General features: G+C 37.5%; 3 protein-coding genes across 3 annotated transcripts; all 3 read left to right on the top strand.

Moving 5' to 3' along the window:
• The first annotated feature begins 109 nt into the window (after positions 1-109).
• On the top strand, positions 110-1,977 carry LOC149013739 (WRKY transcription factor 22-like). The gene is made up of 3 exons (XM_089158913.1): positions 110-991; positions 1,111-1,224; positions 1,325-1,977. Exons 1-3 carry the CDS (start codon positions 525-527, stop codon positions 1,854-1,856), a joined length of 1,113 nt encoding a protein of 370 aa, XP_089015039.1. The 5' UTR covers positions 110-524; the 3' UTR covers positions 1,857-1,977.
• A 4,968-nt stretch (positions 1,978-6,945) lies between these two features.
• On the top strand, positions 6,946-12,918 carry LOC149013738 (NADH-ubiquinone oxidoreductase-like protein). Its single transcript, XM_089159296.1, has 2 exons — positions 6,946-7,384; positions 12,356-12,918. Exons 1-2 carry the CDS (start codon positions 7,072-7,074, stop codon positions 12,550-12,552), a joined length of 510 nt encoding a protein of 169 aa, XP_089015422.1. The 5' UTR covers positions 6,946-7,071; the 3' UTR covers positions 12,553-12,918.
• A 1,290-nt stretch (positions 12,919-14,208) lies between these two features.
• Positions 14,209-15,873, top strand: LOC149013737 (putative WRKY transcription factor 24). Its single transcript, XM_089159857.1, has 2 exons — positions 14,209-14,717; positions 15,458-15,873. The coding sequence occupies exons 1-2, from the start codon at positions 14,281-14,283 to the stop codon at positions 15,633-15,635; spliced, it is 615 nt and encodes a 204-aa protein (XP_089015983.1). The 5' UTR covers positions 14,209-14,280; the 3' UTR covers positions 15,636-15,873.
• Positions 15,874-17,018: the final 1,145 nt, after the last annotated feature.

Raw genomic sequence — 17,018 nt, 5'->3', positions numbered from 1 at the left:
ACTGTGATGACTGTTCTTCCTTCCAGAGTCTTTCTGGCGTTACAATTAATAGAAAACCCCATAAGTTGTGTCTGTGTCTTATTCTACTGTGAAAGCGGTTTCTGCTTTTGGGTTATAGAAAACAAAACTGTTTCTCTCTCCTTTGACATTTTTACAAGTCAATGGAAAAAGGCTTAAGCGGTTTCAGGAAAAAAAGAATACAATTGAAAAATGAACTCTCTTTCTCTCTCTTTGTTTTTTTTTCTCTCTTCTCAATTCTCATCCACATGTATATATATAAATAATACCAGGGCTAACTTCTCGTCTCATCGCTGAATCCTGAATGCTCTCTTATCTTCAAAAGTCAGCGCTGTCCTTTATTTCTTTCTCTCTCTTTTTACCCAAACAAGAGCAGCAACAGCAGCAGCGATGGCAGAACAGAGACAACAAGCACAGAGCTATTGAGAGTAAGAGTAACAATCATCGCCGAAGCTAAAACAGAGTCTTTTCAAGTTTCAAGGAAGAAGATAACAATCATCCCGTACATGTTTCCCGACATGGGAGACGATTGGGATCTGCAAGCCGTGGTTAGAGGTTGCTGCACCATCACCACCACCACCACGACCGCCACCGCTACTACCGGCCCAACCACAGCTACCCAGGAAGAGCCTATTTTATCTTGTTTTTCTCCTCCCCCTCCTCCTCCTCCTCCTCGTTTGGGTATGGATCAAAATGACCAGCAAGCTCTATCTTTCCCTGATCTCCTTGAGACCTTGACGCCTCTTGAGGAATTAGAAGCACTCTATAAACCCTTCTTCCCCAAAGTTGAATCTGTTTCCCCACAGCACAACAACCATGGAAGAATATTTACAGACCAGCACCGGCAACAACAGAAGCAGAAACCACAGCAGCAGCAGCAGCAAATGAACTCTCGTCAGTGTCCAACAGGGCCTACTTCTGCCTCTGCGACAACTACTACTAGTCATTCTCAGACCCCTCGATCCAAAAGAAGGTTCGTTGTTCGTTATTCCCTTGGCTATTTCTCAATCAAAAGGAAAATAGATAGATTCCAACCCAGATGCCTATCTTCTCAATTTCTCAACTTTTTCATTCTTCCCCCATTTTTTACAGGAAGAATCAACAGAAGAGGGTAGTTTGCCAAGTACCTGCAGAGGGCGTTTCTTCGGATATGTGGGCTTGGCGTAAATATGGCCAGAAACCCATCAAAGGATCACCTTATCCGAGGTAGATCTCAATTGGGATCAATCTAATATGCTCTGTTTTATCATCTTTATCTCTCCTCATTAAACCAATCTTGTTCTTTTGATTCTTGTCTCAACGACAGGAGCTACTACAGGTGTAGCAGCTCAAAAGGGTGTTTAGCGCGAAAACAAGTAGAGCGGAGCCGCTCAGATCCAGGAATCATCATCATAACCTACACGGCGGAGCACAATCATCCAGTCCCTACCCACCGGAATTCCCTTGCCGGAAGTACTCGCAACAAGTTCCCAACTCCTCAGAGTTCTTCTACACCAGCGGACGAACCAGGAACACCCACCACCAACAAACCATCTTCTTCTTCCCCTGTTTCTACTGCGATTCACTCTCCAAAGAGCCCTTCAACTGGCGCCGAAGCAACCAAACAGGAGAGCAAAGAAGAAGAAGACGAGGAAGAAATGATTATGGATAACGATGAGGACGACGATCTCCTTCTCCCCGATATGATGATGGGAGACGATTTCTTCGAGGGTCTTGATGAACTCGACGGACAACCCAGCTCTGCCGCCTTGGATGACTGCGTTGACGACCAACTTCCGGCAAGCTTTCCGCCTTCTTGGTTTTCTCATAACGCCACCACCGCCGCTGGTGGCAGCTGAACCGCCGTGAAATTCGCGTCCGACATTGGATGCTAAAGACTTGCCAACTTTCCAAATTTTCTTTTTGTCCGCCAAAACAGAGAGAGAGAGAGAGAGAGAGAGAGAGAGAGGGGGGGAGAGATTCTCCACCCACAGAGGCCACAGCACTTGCTTATTTTAAAACGCCTCCATTAACAAGAGCCAAGAGCCAAGAGAAGCAGAGAAGAGTTAGTCCACGCTGCTGGTGTAGGAGTCGTGTATCCTGTGACTGAGAGTATTGAAATCTCGTGTAGTGTATGATTGTGGATAATCAAGATCTGTAGGCGTCAGCGAACCATTCCGATTCTCCTTTGTAAAGTTGTAAAACACAAAGAGAAGGTCAACGCGGATACTTTCAAAGTTTTTATTTTTTCATATTTAGATTAGATTAGAGAGATTTTTGTCTTATTTCATTTCTTAAAATTTTCAAGTTTCAAGACACGCGCGCCCAAACTCGCGTTTACTCAGTCGCTTTGGTTTTGATTTGGTTTACTTTTAAAAATTCGATGCAAATCAAAAAATCCAGCTGGATAGAATCAAATAAAATCAAAATTCAAGTTATTACTTTTTGTTCCATTTTTTATTAAAAAAATTTCAGTTCTACCCCCCTTGAATTACTCCTTAAAATTAATGCTACACTATGAGATGTTAAATTTATCAATTATTCTCGTGTAATAGTTTATCAAAGACATTCCTTATAGTTAGGAAATCATTGTTAAGTGTTAATGTAAGCAACTTAAATATTTCATCTTTCTCTAACATTCATGAGTTTTTCCTCTTCCAATCATAGATTTTCACAAAGTTTTGAAGACACTTCATAAATAGTATTTTTCTGATATATTGAATAATTTAAGCGATGACATTAATATTTGGGGTAGTTTTTTGGGACAGTATCGAAAATTTTCCGTTTTTGTTATGGGATTCATATGAAGATTATGGAATCAGATTTTGGTGATTCTGATTTATATTGCGTTTGATTCTATTACATGCATTTTATAGTGCTAATCATGTTCAGATTTTATCTTTATTGACTTAAGTAAGATTTGAGATGTTTTGGCTTTAGGGTTTCTGTGAATCCTTAGAGATATTATAATTAAATCAAGTGGGTGGTGATTAGAGATGCGCCCTAAAATTTATATGATAATCCTCATTACTTTTTCCTGGATGAGGGGATGATTTGGGGTTGGTTTGCTGATGGCTAAAAGCAAAACATGCTTATTAATTAAAGAGGAATTCCCCCAAAACACCAGAGTGAAAAAGTTTTCCCATGTTACACCAATGGGCAAGTATAGATTGGTTTCATCTATTCTGCTTTTACAGGAATAAGGGTAACGAAGGATATCAAAATCCTCGAATGTGGTTTATAATCTATCAGGCTTTTATCTTTTGATGATAATTGTTTGTGGTTGTGCTCCAACCACGGTGTTGATAGCTTTTTATATACGGGTGATAAGACCAAGTAGATCTTAGGTTCAAAATCTTTATACATCTTTTCCCACCCTCCTCTCGTGAGCTTATGAACGCTTTTTTTTTATTTTCTAAATGTTGTTTTTGATTAATAGAAAAGAAGCTTTGAGATGTACTATCAAATAATTGGCTTGGGTATCAATAATCAACATTTCTTAACCAAGATATTATGAACTCTACTTTCTCTGGTGGTACATATAATAATTCTCCAAAAAACTAAAGAATGCTCTTGTGATGGGGTGAAAAATAGTTTGATGATTTTCATGAACAACAATACATGATTAGAGAAAAGAGAGAATTTCAATGTGGATCTCAAATGATTATAGTTTGAGAATAATCTGGAAAGGATCCCCCAAACTGAGTACTTCCCCTTAAAGCAACTGTGTGGTTTTCTAAATTTTACCTAACCATCAAGATGAAGATCTCTATCAAAGAAATCTTACTTTCATCTTTAATGGACCAAGGATCTCCATGGCTAGTCAATCTATTGATCTAATTAATTTATTTGATTAAAAGGAGTCTACTATGTTGAACCAAAGTCCATATCACTGTTCTAGAGATACTGGTAACCATTCTCAAGCCCAATCATCTATCTCAGTAAATGAGAATTGGGGAAGACTTTGGAAAATCAAATCTTTGCCAAAAATCAAAACCGTCTTATGGAAGGCAGCTCATAATGGTATTGCAACTCAACAAGCTCTTTTTTCTAAGAATAGTAGTCATTCACCTCTATGTCTTATATGTGCTTCACATGTGGAAACTACTATTCATGCATTATTCCATTGTGAGTTTGCAAAAGCTTGTTAGAGAGCTTCTCCTCTTAGAATTGACACTGATGAATTTGTTGGTAACTCTATTCATGATTGGTTGAATTTCTTGGATGCAAAATTTAAAGATTATGGTAATTATGAACATGTGCATACAATGGTTGATGCGAGCTTTGGTTGTGTATTTTGCGGATCTAATGTCCTTTATGCCAGATTTTGTTCATCTACTGCTGCTGATGGTATCCATGTTTGCGGTTTCAAAATGAGAGTTCAAAAACAAGATCCGATGCTTTTTGCTTCAACAACTGAGTTGGTGCCCTTGTGGTGTGTTCTGTCTTAGCCCATGAGGCGTGTTCTGTCTTAGCCCATGAGGCGTGTTCTGTATCCGCCCTTATGGCGTACTTTGTTTTCGCCCTAAGGCATGTGGTATGTAAGCTCTTGTGGCATGTTCTGTCTTCGCCCTTTAGGCGTGTTCTGTATCCGCCCTTGTGGCGTGCTATGTTTTCGCCCTTGAGACGTGTGGTATGTAAGCCCTTGTGGCGTGTTTATGTTTGTGTTGGTGTCCGCCTTTGTGATGTGTCTCCGCAAGCAGTGGTGGTGGATATGTATATTATACCCATTATGTTTTTTTAATTATGTGGTTGCACAACCAGTTCTAAGGGTTTATTGGGCTTGACCCATCCCTTAGCTTTTGTTTGGTGTTTGTGTCTGTATTTTCTTTCAAGTTTATGAATAAAGTGTTGAACATTTGAAAAAAAAAAAAAAACTGGAGTCCAACTCTTTTTTTTTTTTTTTTTCGCATAAGAATTTAGAGGTGGACCCCCTCTTGATGTGTGGCAAAGAGACGCATGGGGAGCACAGATCTTTACCTAGGCTCTGGATTTGGATGATCATCTGGGCCATTTCCTTTCAATTAGAAATATAATTTTAATAATGGTAATTAGGGGCTTAACCCATTCGGTAAATTATCGAACCAGTATCAAACTCAAACCAATTGGTTCATGACTGGCATACACACAAACCATATTTAGTGTTTACATCCATTCACACTAAGAGTGTCATTTTTTAGACCGATCTGCTCCTTATAGTTTGAACCGTACCAAATCAATGCTTATTGGACGAGGTACAGGCTAAGGGGTCAAAATCAAATGGTTTGGACCGAGTTCGGTCCATCTTGTCAATGGTTTGTTAGACCAAACCAAATGTACGGAACCATTATTCAAACCGATCCATTATAAATTTTCAAATCGTTACAAGCCATTATAGTTATGCTGGATTAACCATGTTAAAATATTAGTTATTTATTTATTTATTTATTTATGTGTGTGTGTTTTTTTTAATAAGATTCTGAGTGCATTTCACTATTTAAAGAGGTTAAAGAAAGTGAAGAGATTAGTTTGTCTGGACATTTAGCCCAAGAAGCAAGATCCATGACCCACAGTTTTGTTTTGAAATGGGCTATGGTGGTTTAATAACGGGTTTGTCATGGTCTAAGGAGTAAGGACGAATCCAATCCAAATAAACTGTACCAAACCAAAATTGAACTGAAACCACTATTTTGGAAATGGACTGTATTTGTTTACCAAAAAAAGATTTACAAAAAAAGAAAAAAGAGATGCACTCAGAACCGTACTGAATTCGGTAAGGGTGTCAATCGGTACGGTACCAACTTTGAATACAAAAAACCATAACCGTACGTACCGAATTTAATTGGTATGGTACGGTTTCGGTATTTTAAAAAACGGTTCGGTACGGTTTCGATATTAAATCGGTACGGAAAAACTGTTAAATACGGTATCTAGTGCGGTACAATTTTGATACGAATGAACTTATGCAACTGTTGTTATTAGTTCATTAAGATTCTAATGAAATTATGATCAATCAATCAATAGAATTTGAAATTAATAGAGATAAAACAAGTAAATTTAATTAATAAAGACAAAACAAGTAAATCTAAGAAGATGAGTGAATGATGAAACGAAAAAGTGAAATAGGGTAAATGTAAAATGTTTTAATTGTAAAATTACAATTTATATCCCTTAATTTGGTATGGTACCAATTCGGTAAAGTTTCGGTATATACCAACGGTATGAGTACCTAAAACGGAAACCATACCGAAGAAATTATGTTTCGGTACGTATCGTACTGAATTTGGAACGGTACGGTACAATGCGGTTTTAAACGATACGGTTTAACGGTTTCGGTATGCAATTGACACCTTTAATTTTTGGACTCAATGTTTTCACCCAAATTCGTTAAGCTCAAATCAAACTTCCCAAATTGAACCATTGACGCCTTTATAAGAAAATGAACTACTCATTTCTTTATAGATGCGTGTCTTGTGTCTCAACATCAAATCAAAAGTTTAAGGTTCATTTACAAGTGATATTATTATTATTATTGTTTTTTTAAATTTGATCAAACTCTTTGATGTGACTTATAAATAGATTTTTTTTTTCCGGTACAAATAAGCTTTTTATATATAGGGATAGGGATATTACATATGCCGCCGCCGGTAGGAGTTGAACCTATGACCTCTCCACTGAGAAATCAGGTTTCTAACCATCGTACTACTCCTCCATTGGCATAAATGGATTTTTTTGATGCCATGCGGGGAACACATGTCATACACTCATACATTTACAAGAAAATGGAGTGTATATAGATACTTCCATGTGCACCAAATGGTTCGATTGTCAACAACGTTGGATCAATCAGATTGGCCATTAGCACTTTCTCTTTTCATGGGTCCTTTAAACAGTAGGTTTAGTGCTCTGCAGACCATCCAAATGGCATCTCATTGGAAACTATAAGACAGGCGTGGGCCGGGGGCGTAGACTCTACACTAGCAGAGAAAGGGATTTCTCTCGAGTCTCCAAAATCGAACCGAACTACCAGCGGAAGATCGCTTCTCTGTTCTCCGTGGCTAGAGAAGGAAAGTGAGTTAGCGAGAGAAGAAGAAGATGTTTCTCAGGAGGTTTGCAGGGCCATTGTTGGCGAGGGTGAAGCAGACGACTGGGATAGTTGGTCTTGATGTGGTGCCGAACGCTAGGGAAGTGTTGATCTCACTCTACTCGAAGACCTTGAAAGAGATCCAAGCCGTCCCTGAAGATGAGGGTTACAGGAAGGCTGTGGAGTGCTTCACGAGGAATCGGCTTAAGGTATGCCAAGAAGAAGACGATTGGGAGCAGATCGAGAAGCGCATCGGCTGTGGTCAGGTCGAGGAGCTTATCGAAGAAGCCGAAGGCGAGCTCGAACTCATTGCCAAGATGATCGGTTCGTTCTTTCCCCTTCTTCTTTGTTTTCGATTTCCTTCTCATCTCTCTGTATTTCTTAATTCTGATCAATTAACTAGTGATAGAGATACACCCTTGGCGATATTAACACACGAGCAAAAATGAATTTTGATTGGGTTTTGCCCCAAATGTTTACATTTCAGCCGTCTAATTGAGAAATGGAATCGTTCGCTACAGTGGCATGTTGAGTTTTTGGGACTACCCGACCACCTAATTCTGTTCCTTCACTCTTCCACTCCTTAATTCTTTCTACAAGCCACAAACTGTATATATTTTTTCCCCATTTTCACGATGAGATAGATATGTGACATGGTTGATTTTGAAAGAGATTCTATGGGTTCATTTCGATCTATTAGCTTCATATCCATGATAAAATAACACAATCTCTTTTTGGAGCAAGGATGGATTTGTGTTCTTGTTTCTGGGGTTACATAAGTCATCATGTGTTCACCATTATCAGTTGGGATGGAGGTCATGTTGTCATTGTCCATTACTTCAAATTTCCTTCAACGTTGTTAGTCATTTTCCCGTGGCAGAACTCTTCGATAGTTTTACCAGTTCGGTTCAATTCATGTTGTCGTTACTTGATGCCCACCATATTAATAGCTGAGAAATCAAGAAAATTTGCGAATTAGTGAAGTCACTTCTTTAGTGCTTCATTCAGGAATACTCTTTGACCAATCTGCATATATAAGTTGAGTAGTTGTTGTAGCATTTCTGTTGAGTTAAGTGGATAGACGTGACCAGTGTCACATTCTGGCTTGCACCCAGAATCCCTCAGCATTGAAATATATGATCAGCCACAATGAAATTCCCAGTGCATGACAACTACATGGGGTTACTGAACTCTAAGAATGTTGAAATATTCTTTGGATGAAAGTCATTTTTCTACTGTTGTTTGTTATTGTTGAATTCATTATGCTAGATATCTTAAATGGAAATGAGGTATTTCTATTTGAAGTTTATTGGGTTTGGCCCTTCTAACTGGTCATGTTAAGGATGGTCAGAGGTTTGGAACCCTTCCTCACTCACCTTATTCTTTTTATTTATTTATTTTTTGGTTTGTCTATCTCTTAAGATAGCAGTTCACTATTATTATTACAGGACTGCCATGTAGGTTCATTATTTTATGTAACCTAGCGATAGCTCTTACTTCACCTAGTAAAATGTATCCATCAAAGGGAAAATGATCACTCTATATACTGAAATTTAATTCCAAATTTGGTATGTTTTGAAGTTACACCATTACATGAGGCAATTATCACAAAAATTTTCAGTCAACTTCCCATCCCTTTATTTCTTTGCAACCAAAGGGTGCCTGCAGGTTTTTTTTGGGGTCCTAGCTTACCAGGATTTCTAACTCCCCTTATACCTTGGTGTTTACTAGAAGCTTCATAATAGATAACTGCTTCAGCAAGTGATCCTCATATTCCCCCTTAGCTAAGGTTTTTACTGTTACAGTGGTGCTGGTTTCAAAAAATTGTGTCAGGCTTTGGGACCATAGCATGATGACTTTATAATACATGAATGGTGAGACATTGCTGGATTGGTCACAGGAACCAATTTTGATTCACCATAACCTCATGGGCTCCATTTATAATTCTTTTTCTATTAATTGTTTCTGAATAAAAGTGATGAAGTTGGATGCGGATGGCTGGACTGGCATGATCTGATCTGGGAAATTAAACCAAGATTAATCAAAATCACAATATGTTTCTGGTTCAATAGGATCACTACGGGTTAATATCTTAGTCTGCTATATTGCAAGTTTGATTACACGGAAAATTAGTCAAAATCACAATATGTTTCTGGTCCAATAGGATCACTACGGGTTAATATTGTAGTCTGCTATATCGCAAGTTTGATTACACAGGATAGTTTCCCAGTGTGAGTTGATCTCAGCTTCTGTTTAGGATTGAATTAGGAGTCTCTTCAGTTCTGTTTATTTATATGTAAGCTCCCCCAGTTATGGAGCATGGTGAAAATGAATTAAAAGTAGGAACTTCTTCCTCAGGATGGTGAGTGTGTGGTTAGCTGTAGTGTTTGGCGACTCTGGTTCTCTCCCACTGATCTCTCTTGATCAGATGAGCTCTCCTCCTCTTTTCCTCTTCTTTCCTTCTCTGTTCTTCCTTCTTCTACTATTCCTCATTCTGTATGGCTACTCAGTTCTGGGTGATGGTTTCAGCACATATACAATTGATGAATTCTCTCAGATCCTCTTCTTTACCCTCTGTTTAGACTGGTTACAGGGATTCTTCTATCACTTTCTTGGTGTGATTTCCAGTGTATTTGAGAGAATTGGAAGTTGAAGTTTCACACCCAAATCTTGATATTTGAAGCCTCATATTCAGGCCTGTCGCCATAAAAAACACTTCCTCTTCCATCATTATTGCTTACATAGTGTGGAAGAAGATCTCTTCTTCTTATTGCTTCTAAATTTGTAATTAATGTTATTTACACTAAGTCTTTATATTTCCAACTGTGTTTGATTCATTTTCCACCCTTATTTTTAAATCCTAAAAATACCCTTTACTTAATTTTATTCCACTGAAGTCCTTAACTCTGTTTTCTTTTCATGTGTTGTTTCAGAAATTGCATTTATTACCGAAGTATTCTTCTTTTTGAGAATTTCACCGTTTTAGTGGGCCCATTGGCTCCCAGAAGCCGTGTTTTGTGACTTGAGTTGCATTAAAACGGCTAGTGAAAGTCTCTTGTTTTTAACCAGATCACTTGAGGATTATAGGGCTGGAAATTGCTCATGGGTTGAGGATATTCTAGGGGAGCATGTTGAAACTATTGGACTTCCTGCTCAGATTCCGTGCATGGACACCGCGCACGCACACACACACACACATTTACTTTTCGAATTGTTAACTGTTCACAGTTTCTTCAAAACCATTAACCAGATTTGTTTTTACTTAGTTGTTAGTTTATTCTGATCTAGTCCACAATAATGCAACACTAACACCAAACGAGTGCAATCCAGTGGGAAATCAGCTTGTGAGCAGATGATAGGATAAAAAGAAGAAACCAGACCTGGAATGAAGACTAATAATGGAATATCACTAGGTCTGTTTCCCAGTAATCAAGTCAAAGGGTTTGATGTTACTTGAGAAAACCTGATAGTCAGATTCAAACTTGGAGTAATCCTACTAGGGAGTACAACTCAACAATTGTAGAATAGATTGACAGATTTGTAGGCTCTAGACATATATCAGCACTGCTGTAATTGATGATCAAATGGTAGCATGATATAGACACAATTTCGAAAACTGAACCTGAAGATTGTACAATTTGTAGTTGCAGCAGAGTTTCAGGTTTCAATTGGAATCTAAAATTCTAGATCATCTTGATATTCAAAACTAGTAGCAGATCAGAGAACTGAAATCTGAATTTAGAGATCAATTTTAAAATAATGGATTGGGAGAAATTCAAATGAAGGAGGAAATGAGAATTCTGTTTTAGTATTTCTGAATATGATCTGAAATAGAAAAAAGAAAAAAAGATAGAAATGGTATGATCAGGAATTACTACCAGGGAGCATTCTGAATCACCATAGAGCCATAGGCAACCAAGCCAAATTCATTACTCAAGTTTGTGGTTAGTGTTGTAGCCCTTTACAAACTGATGTGGAGGACTTAAAAGAGGCTCAAAATTAAAAAAGGAAAAGAAAAAAAAGCAGAGGCCTAGGCCTACCCTGTAACTGTAAGGTAACTTAAACTGACGAGGAAATTGACACAAACAAGCACTCTAATTAGACTTCAAAATAAATCCATAATCGTATCACCTACGCATAATTTGTACCTGTTGGACTGAAGGCCTAACATGCATAAAACCCCATTCGAAAGCTTATTTCCCATAAAAAGCTCACTTTTTTCTGCATCACACAGCATTTAGTAAATAAATGATTGCGTTTTAGACTTTTAGTACCATGTTCCTTTTTGAATTCGCTATGCAAATGTGTCTCGGATGAAGAACCCCTGTCCCTATTTTGGACAATTTACTGACTATTCTTCTTAGCTGTAGTTGCGGATCCTCTTATGAGAAGTTGACTATTGAGGAATAATGTTCTTTAATCAGAAAAGTTGTGCATTAATCAACTGTTTCAATGCTGAGGTAAAGCTGAGAGAAAAGCTCCTGCTTTGACATCTTTGCAGATACCCTGCTTTTTAGTTGAGTTCCAAAGTCAAAATCCAGAATGATCTGATATCTAAAGTTTATAGATGGAAATAATTGTTCTTGAAATGCAAAGAATGATTGCTAATTGTGTAATAATATTCTTTTCTGGACAGCACCAGCTCACCAAGTGATTTCATGGTTCTTTTGATCCATACTCCACCACTTGGTTTAGTTGAGTGCAAAAATTTTGGGTTGGGAAGACGGGGTTTGCGATTCGAGCGCAACCAGTGAAGCAACAATTAAGGTTGATATCTAGAAAGGTTGTGTAAGAATAAATCTGCTGAGTCACCTTGTTGTCAGTTTCACTGGTGTCTGAGCATGACAGCAATTCTTATCCACCGTGGTCACACATATTACTTGTTCTCTATGAACCAAGACTCTGTTTACCTGTGAAATGATTATATGCTATACCAATATATTAATTCAGCTATTATAATGCGAATGTCCAAAGGGAGCTGTCCATGCTGGGTGTGCACATGCATTATTCTCCAGTGCTAGATGTGCATCACAAAAGGAACTGTCCATCTCTGTCAACTTTGTTGGCAGAGTAGCATTTGATCTTGCCTTCAATTCATTTTTTTTTGGGTTTGGGGCCTTGAGTGGATTTTGCCACAGTGCAGTTCCTTGTTACATCTACTAAATTTTACGTTTCATTGAGCATTTCCAACATTCTGTTTGCTAAGGACCCTATTTCCAATGAATCACCATGTCAGTGAATTTGTTATTACATATCCCAGTAGTGAATCCTTAATCATTTGTGTACTGGTTGCAGAGTGGGACCCTTGGGGTGTGCCAGAAGATTATGAATGTGAGATAGTTGAGAACGATGCTCCAGTACCCAAGCATGTCCCTCTGCACCGTCCAGGTCCACTTCCTGAGGAGTTCTACAAGACGTTGGAGGCTGTTGGCTCTCAACTAAAGATCGATGAACAAGCAAGTACCCCTAAAGAGCCTCAGTTGAAGGAGTGACCTATTTAGTGCTTCGGGTCTAATCAGCCTGAATGCATATTTGCACATTTGGAAGCTCTGCAATATTCTTTTTCTTGTGTGAATTTTGTTGGGACTCATACTCTAAGCTTCTCTGGTACGTCATTTATGTAGCAAAAGCTAGATCCATATGAGAAATAACCCTTTTATCCAAGGAGTTTTGAAGTATGGACATGTTAATGTTTTTCCTTCTGTTCTCACCAAGGAGGTGTACGAGATTAATAACATCCTGAAGGATATAAAGCATCTTGAATCTGAATCAGGCTGAGAAAATGTTCACTTCTCTTTTTTATTGTTCTAGACAATCCCCCTTGGCAGGTGCTTGTGTCTGTAAAAGAAGCATTTGAAGTTGTCTGGATTTTGCATTCCTGAGTATACAAATGTTAAATGTGATTCTCTGATATCTGGAGAATTTGAAACAGGAGATTAGGTATCTGTTTGAGTTGGGATTCATTTTAAACTCAAACTGAGCCACCAATACCAATACCGGTGGTCATCAAATACCTGGCAAAAATTAGAGTTTCTAAAGGGTTGCTCGTTCTAATCCTATGGTTTGTTTCTAAAGAGACAAAATCATAATGAAAAGATTATTGGTAAAAGTAGCTACTCGCTTGAGAAAAATTCTCTTGGTTGGTGAACTTGGCAATGACATTTGTAAAATGCAAAACTAATTACTTCATGTGAGAAATCTAACTACTGGATTTGTTCGAGACTGCTCTTAGAATAGATGTATCAAATTCCGACCTGAACAAAACCAAACTAAATGTTTACTGATTGGCTTAACTCGAGATTCTTAAGAAGTATCTAGTATTTACTGATCAAAGAGACCTAAAAAAATTAATCCTGTTAAAAAAAATAAAAACTGCATCGGACGGACGGAAACTGAACTCTATTTGAACAATACTGGTATTTCCTGTGTGGCTGGCTCTCTGAAGGCGATTCATGCATGGTTCTTATAGGATCCACCAGCTTTAATCTTTTCGTTGTTGTAATCACAACCATTGTTTTCTGAAGGATCATGTTGTCTTCTCTTGTGCGACAACAAATAAAGATTCATCTATGACCAATTCAATCCAACCATTTTTCCCATGAAACACACCCAATCTTCATGATCCACATGAAGAGGATGGAAAGAGATAACTTTCTTAGGGATAATCAATAGTCAAAAGATGGGTTTGCCAGATAGGTTGGTGAACAAAAACAGTTTTAAACACGAAACAATGTATGAAATGTTGTAAGTAAGCCTTAATTAGTATAAAGACCCTGAGACTAGCTACCATACATACACAATTCAATGCATCTCGTTCCAAGCATATACGCCACCTCCATTTGTTTCAGTGGTCCAATCTCGACTGACTTCTACCACCATCCTTATGGGTTGTGTTACATTATCTGATCATCCAGAGATTGGAGATCATAAGTCTCATCAAACTTATTCCCAACATGCATTGGTGACAACGATACATGTTAGATAAGTTTCCTTTCAAATGAGCAGTTGAACAGAAGTAGGTGAGATGTAGTTGGCTTAGGCAAGCTTGAATGCGAGGACCAAGTAACACTTTGGATTTCCATTTCAAACTATACATATAACAACATTGACTCACACTTTCTCTCTCTCTCTCTCTCTTTCTTACAACATAGAATTCAAGAAGGTCTGTCCAACCTATTCTCATCTTCCACCACCTTTAACTTCCGGAGCAGAAAACCACCATGGAAGAAGGAGCCTCAGCAATGTTGCCATCAGAAAACTCTCCATACCTCTTTGAACCCTTATTGCTTCCATCTACCTCAATGCACACAGCTCTAGCTCCTTCTCTACTGCACCAATCTCATCAACTTAATCAACAAATAGTTCAATCTGAGATAGACTGGCTTAGCCTTCTTTCGAGTACCGTTCCTAACGGATTTGGAGAACAAACTCCAATGGTCCCTGTGAGTAGTTCTGTCTCTGTATCAGCATCAGCTGATGGTGGTCAAGGTGAAGAGGAGAATAAAGGAAGTAAAGATAAGGGAAAGCTGAGCAGAACTAGGAAAGCAACTCGTCCAAGGTTTGCCTTCCAGACAAGGAGTGCTGATGATATCCTTGATGATGGTTACCGATGGAGGAAATATGGACAGAAAGCTGTGAAGAATAGCATTTATCCCAGGTGGGTTTAGTTTCAAATGTTGTATGTCTTCACAGTTTTGATAGATTCTGTGAAGAATAGCATCTATCCCAGGTGGGTTTAGTCTCATATGTTGTATGTCTTCACAGTTTTGATAGATTCTGTGAAGAATAGCATCTATTCCAGGTGGGTTCAGTTTCAAGTGTTGTATTCTTCACAGTTCTGATAGATTCTGTGAAGAATATATAGCATCTATCCCAGGTGGGTTTTAGTTTCAAAAACAATAATCCTCTCACTAGTAATCCATGATGCGTGTCCTCACAGTTTTTGTTGGAGAGATTGTTGTTCAAGGGAGTTATATTGGAGCTTAACTTCCTATTTCAATGAGGAACAAAACACAGATAATTGTATTTGATTCTAATTAACTCTGATATAGACTCACATGAGTCATCTCAAAATTGCATGGGTTATATAAAAGATAATCAAAACATTCACATCGATAACTTGATGAGACGAGAGTTTTTGGATTCTCTACATTGAAGGCCGAACCACTTGAGACTTTTCTTTCTCCTTCTTGTTCTCCTTCTTCTTCATTGCAAGAGAGGGTGAGTTTTAACAGTTCTGATAGATTCAAACATGGCCATTAGCACCTGTATTTCATCTCTTTCTTTTTTTTATTTATTTATTTCCATTCCTTCCTGTAATTTATTCTTGTTGTAGTTTTGTATCTATATATGATTATCTGATTACCATTTTTCTCTCCTACTGACTAAACTTTGAAGAAGCTACTATCGCTGTACGCATCACACATGCAATGTGAAGAAGCAGGTTCAAAGGCTATCCAAGGACACAAGCATCGTTGTGACAACATATGAAGGCGTTCATAACCATCCATGTGAGAAACTAATGGAGCGTCTGAGCCCTTTATTGAAGCAGATGCAATTCCTCACAAGATTTTAAGCCAACTTGGTTTAGGTCAAAGACCAAACTTGAAGAAAATTGCTTATATCATTGACACTAGCTATTTGACTTTTACCTTTTTATGACTGTATAAAATAACAAGAACAAATTAAGCCTTGGCTTGGATTTGTACAAATTAAACACACAAAAAAACCATTTTAAATTCATATGAATGGTTTTTCTTTTCTGTATTCATTTTGTTGTTTTTCGAATGTGTTTCAAACCTAGAATCTATTCCAAGAATGCATACTAAGCACAGCCTTCCGTGTAATTGATAAACTATCTCTTGCCCTTAGTTTGGTGATGCTCTCATCATAAATTTATTGCAAACGCATGAGTGCTATATATATCGATCAGGGTTAAAATGGATTATAATTTTCTTTGCAGTACAAGTTTTATTGGTATGACTTCACAATACAAATTCATTTTAGATATAATTGGTCTTGTAATTCTTATACTAGTGGCTTATGATTAGCTATTTCATGAAATTTATTCATCTTATTGGATTGATAAAAGAGAAAATAAAGGAGGAATGATATTTTATTAATTATTATTATATATATTTTTTGAAGTCAAGAAGTAATTTTTGTTACTTCTCCTAAAGAGATCTTGAAAGTACATGTTAACAAAGGAAGCGAAACTAGCTCAACTTTATGTGGCTTTCTATCCTTAGTCTGTGTTTTATCATAAGATATGTATAACATTATTTTTGATGAATAGAATATCAATAACTTGAATTACGAGAAAGTTTGTTTACCCTTATTCTGTTGCACACTTTCTTACGAATCTCATCATTCTCAAGCAACCAAAACAAAGTGAGGCACAATCCCTTTATCAAAGGGATTGATGAGGAAAACTCAAGCTTTTTAATTTTCTCTAATTACTTGTAGCATTGTATATATAGGAAGAAAACCAACTAAACATGATTTTTTAAGGTCTCTTGAAGATTATCATACCCATGAAAGATAGGTTTTCGAAGAGATTAATCTCATGACAGATGATTGACTGCATGGGATTTTTACTCTCCTAATTCGTAATTAAAATTTAAGCCTTGAGGATTTCTACAAGAATAGAGAAAGGAAGAAACTGTATATTACTTCTAAAGGGTTGAAGACTAGAATTATCCATAGTGTTACTAATCAATCTCATTTGAAATAAAGTTGATCTTCTAATCCCTGAATTAGTGACCCATCAGACAAAAACTAAAAGAGAATTACTTTTCATTTTTTATTTCACTTCAAGAAGAAGTACTGCAAGCACGAGCTGAAAAAGCAACCAAAACTCTGGTCACCCTTTACATAGTTTCAGAATATTTTTCATAGAATATCATTAACTTGCTATATGAGAAAGTTTTGTCTGCACCTTTTTTTTGACACAACTGCA

This window comes from Hakea prostrata, chromosome 6, assembly GCF_041222555.1.
Source record: "Hakea prostrata isolate BN-2017 chromosome 6, UWA_Hpros_2, whole genome shotgun sequence".
Lineage (NCBI taxonomy): Eukaryota > Viridiplantae > Streptophyta > Magnoliopsida > Proteales > Proteaceae > Hakea > Hakea prostrata.
This window is presented reverse-complemented; position numbering and strand designations above follow the sequence as displayed.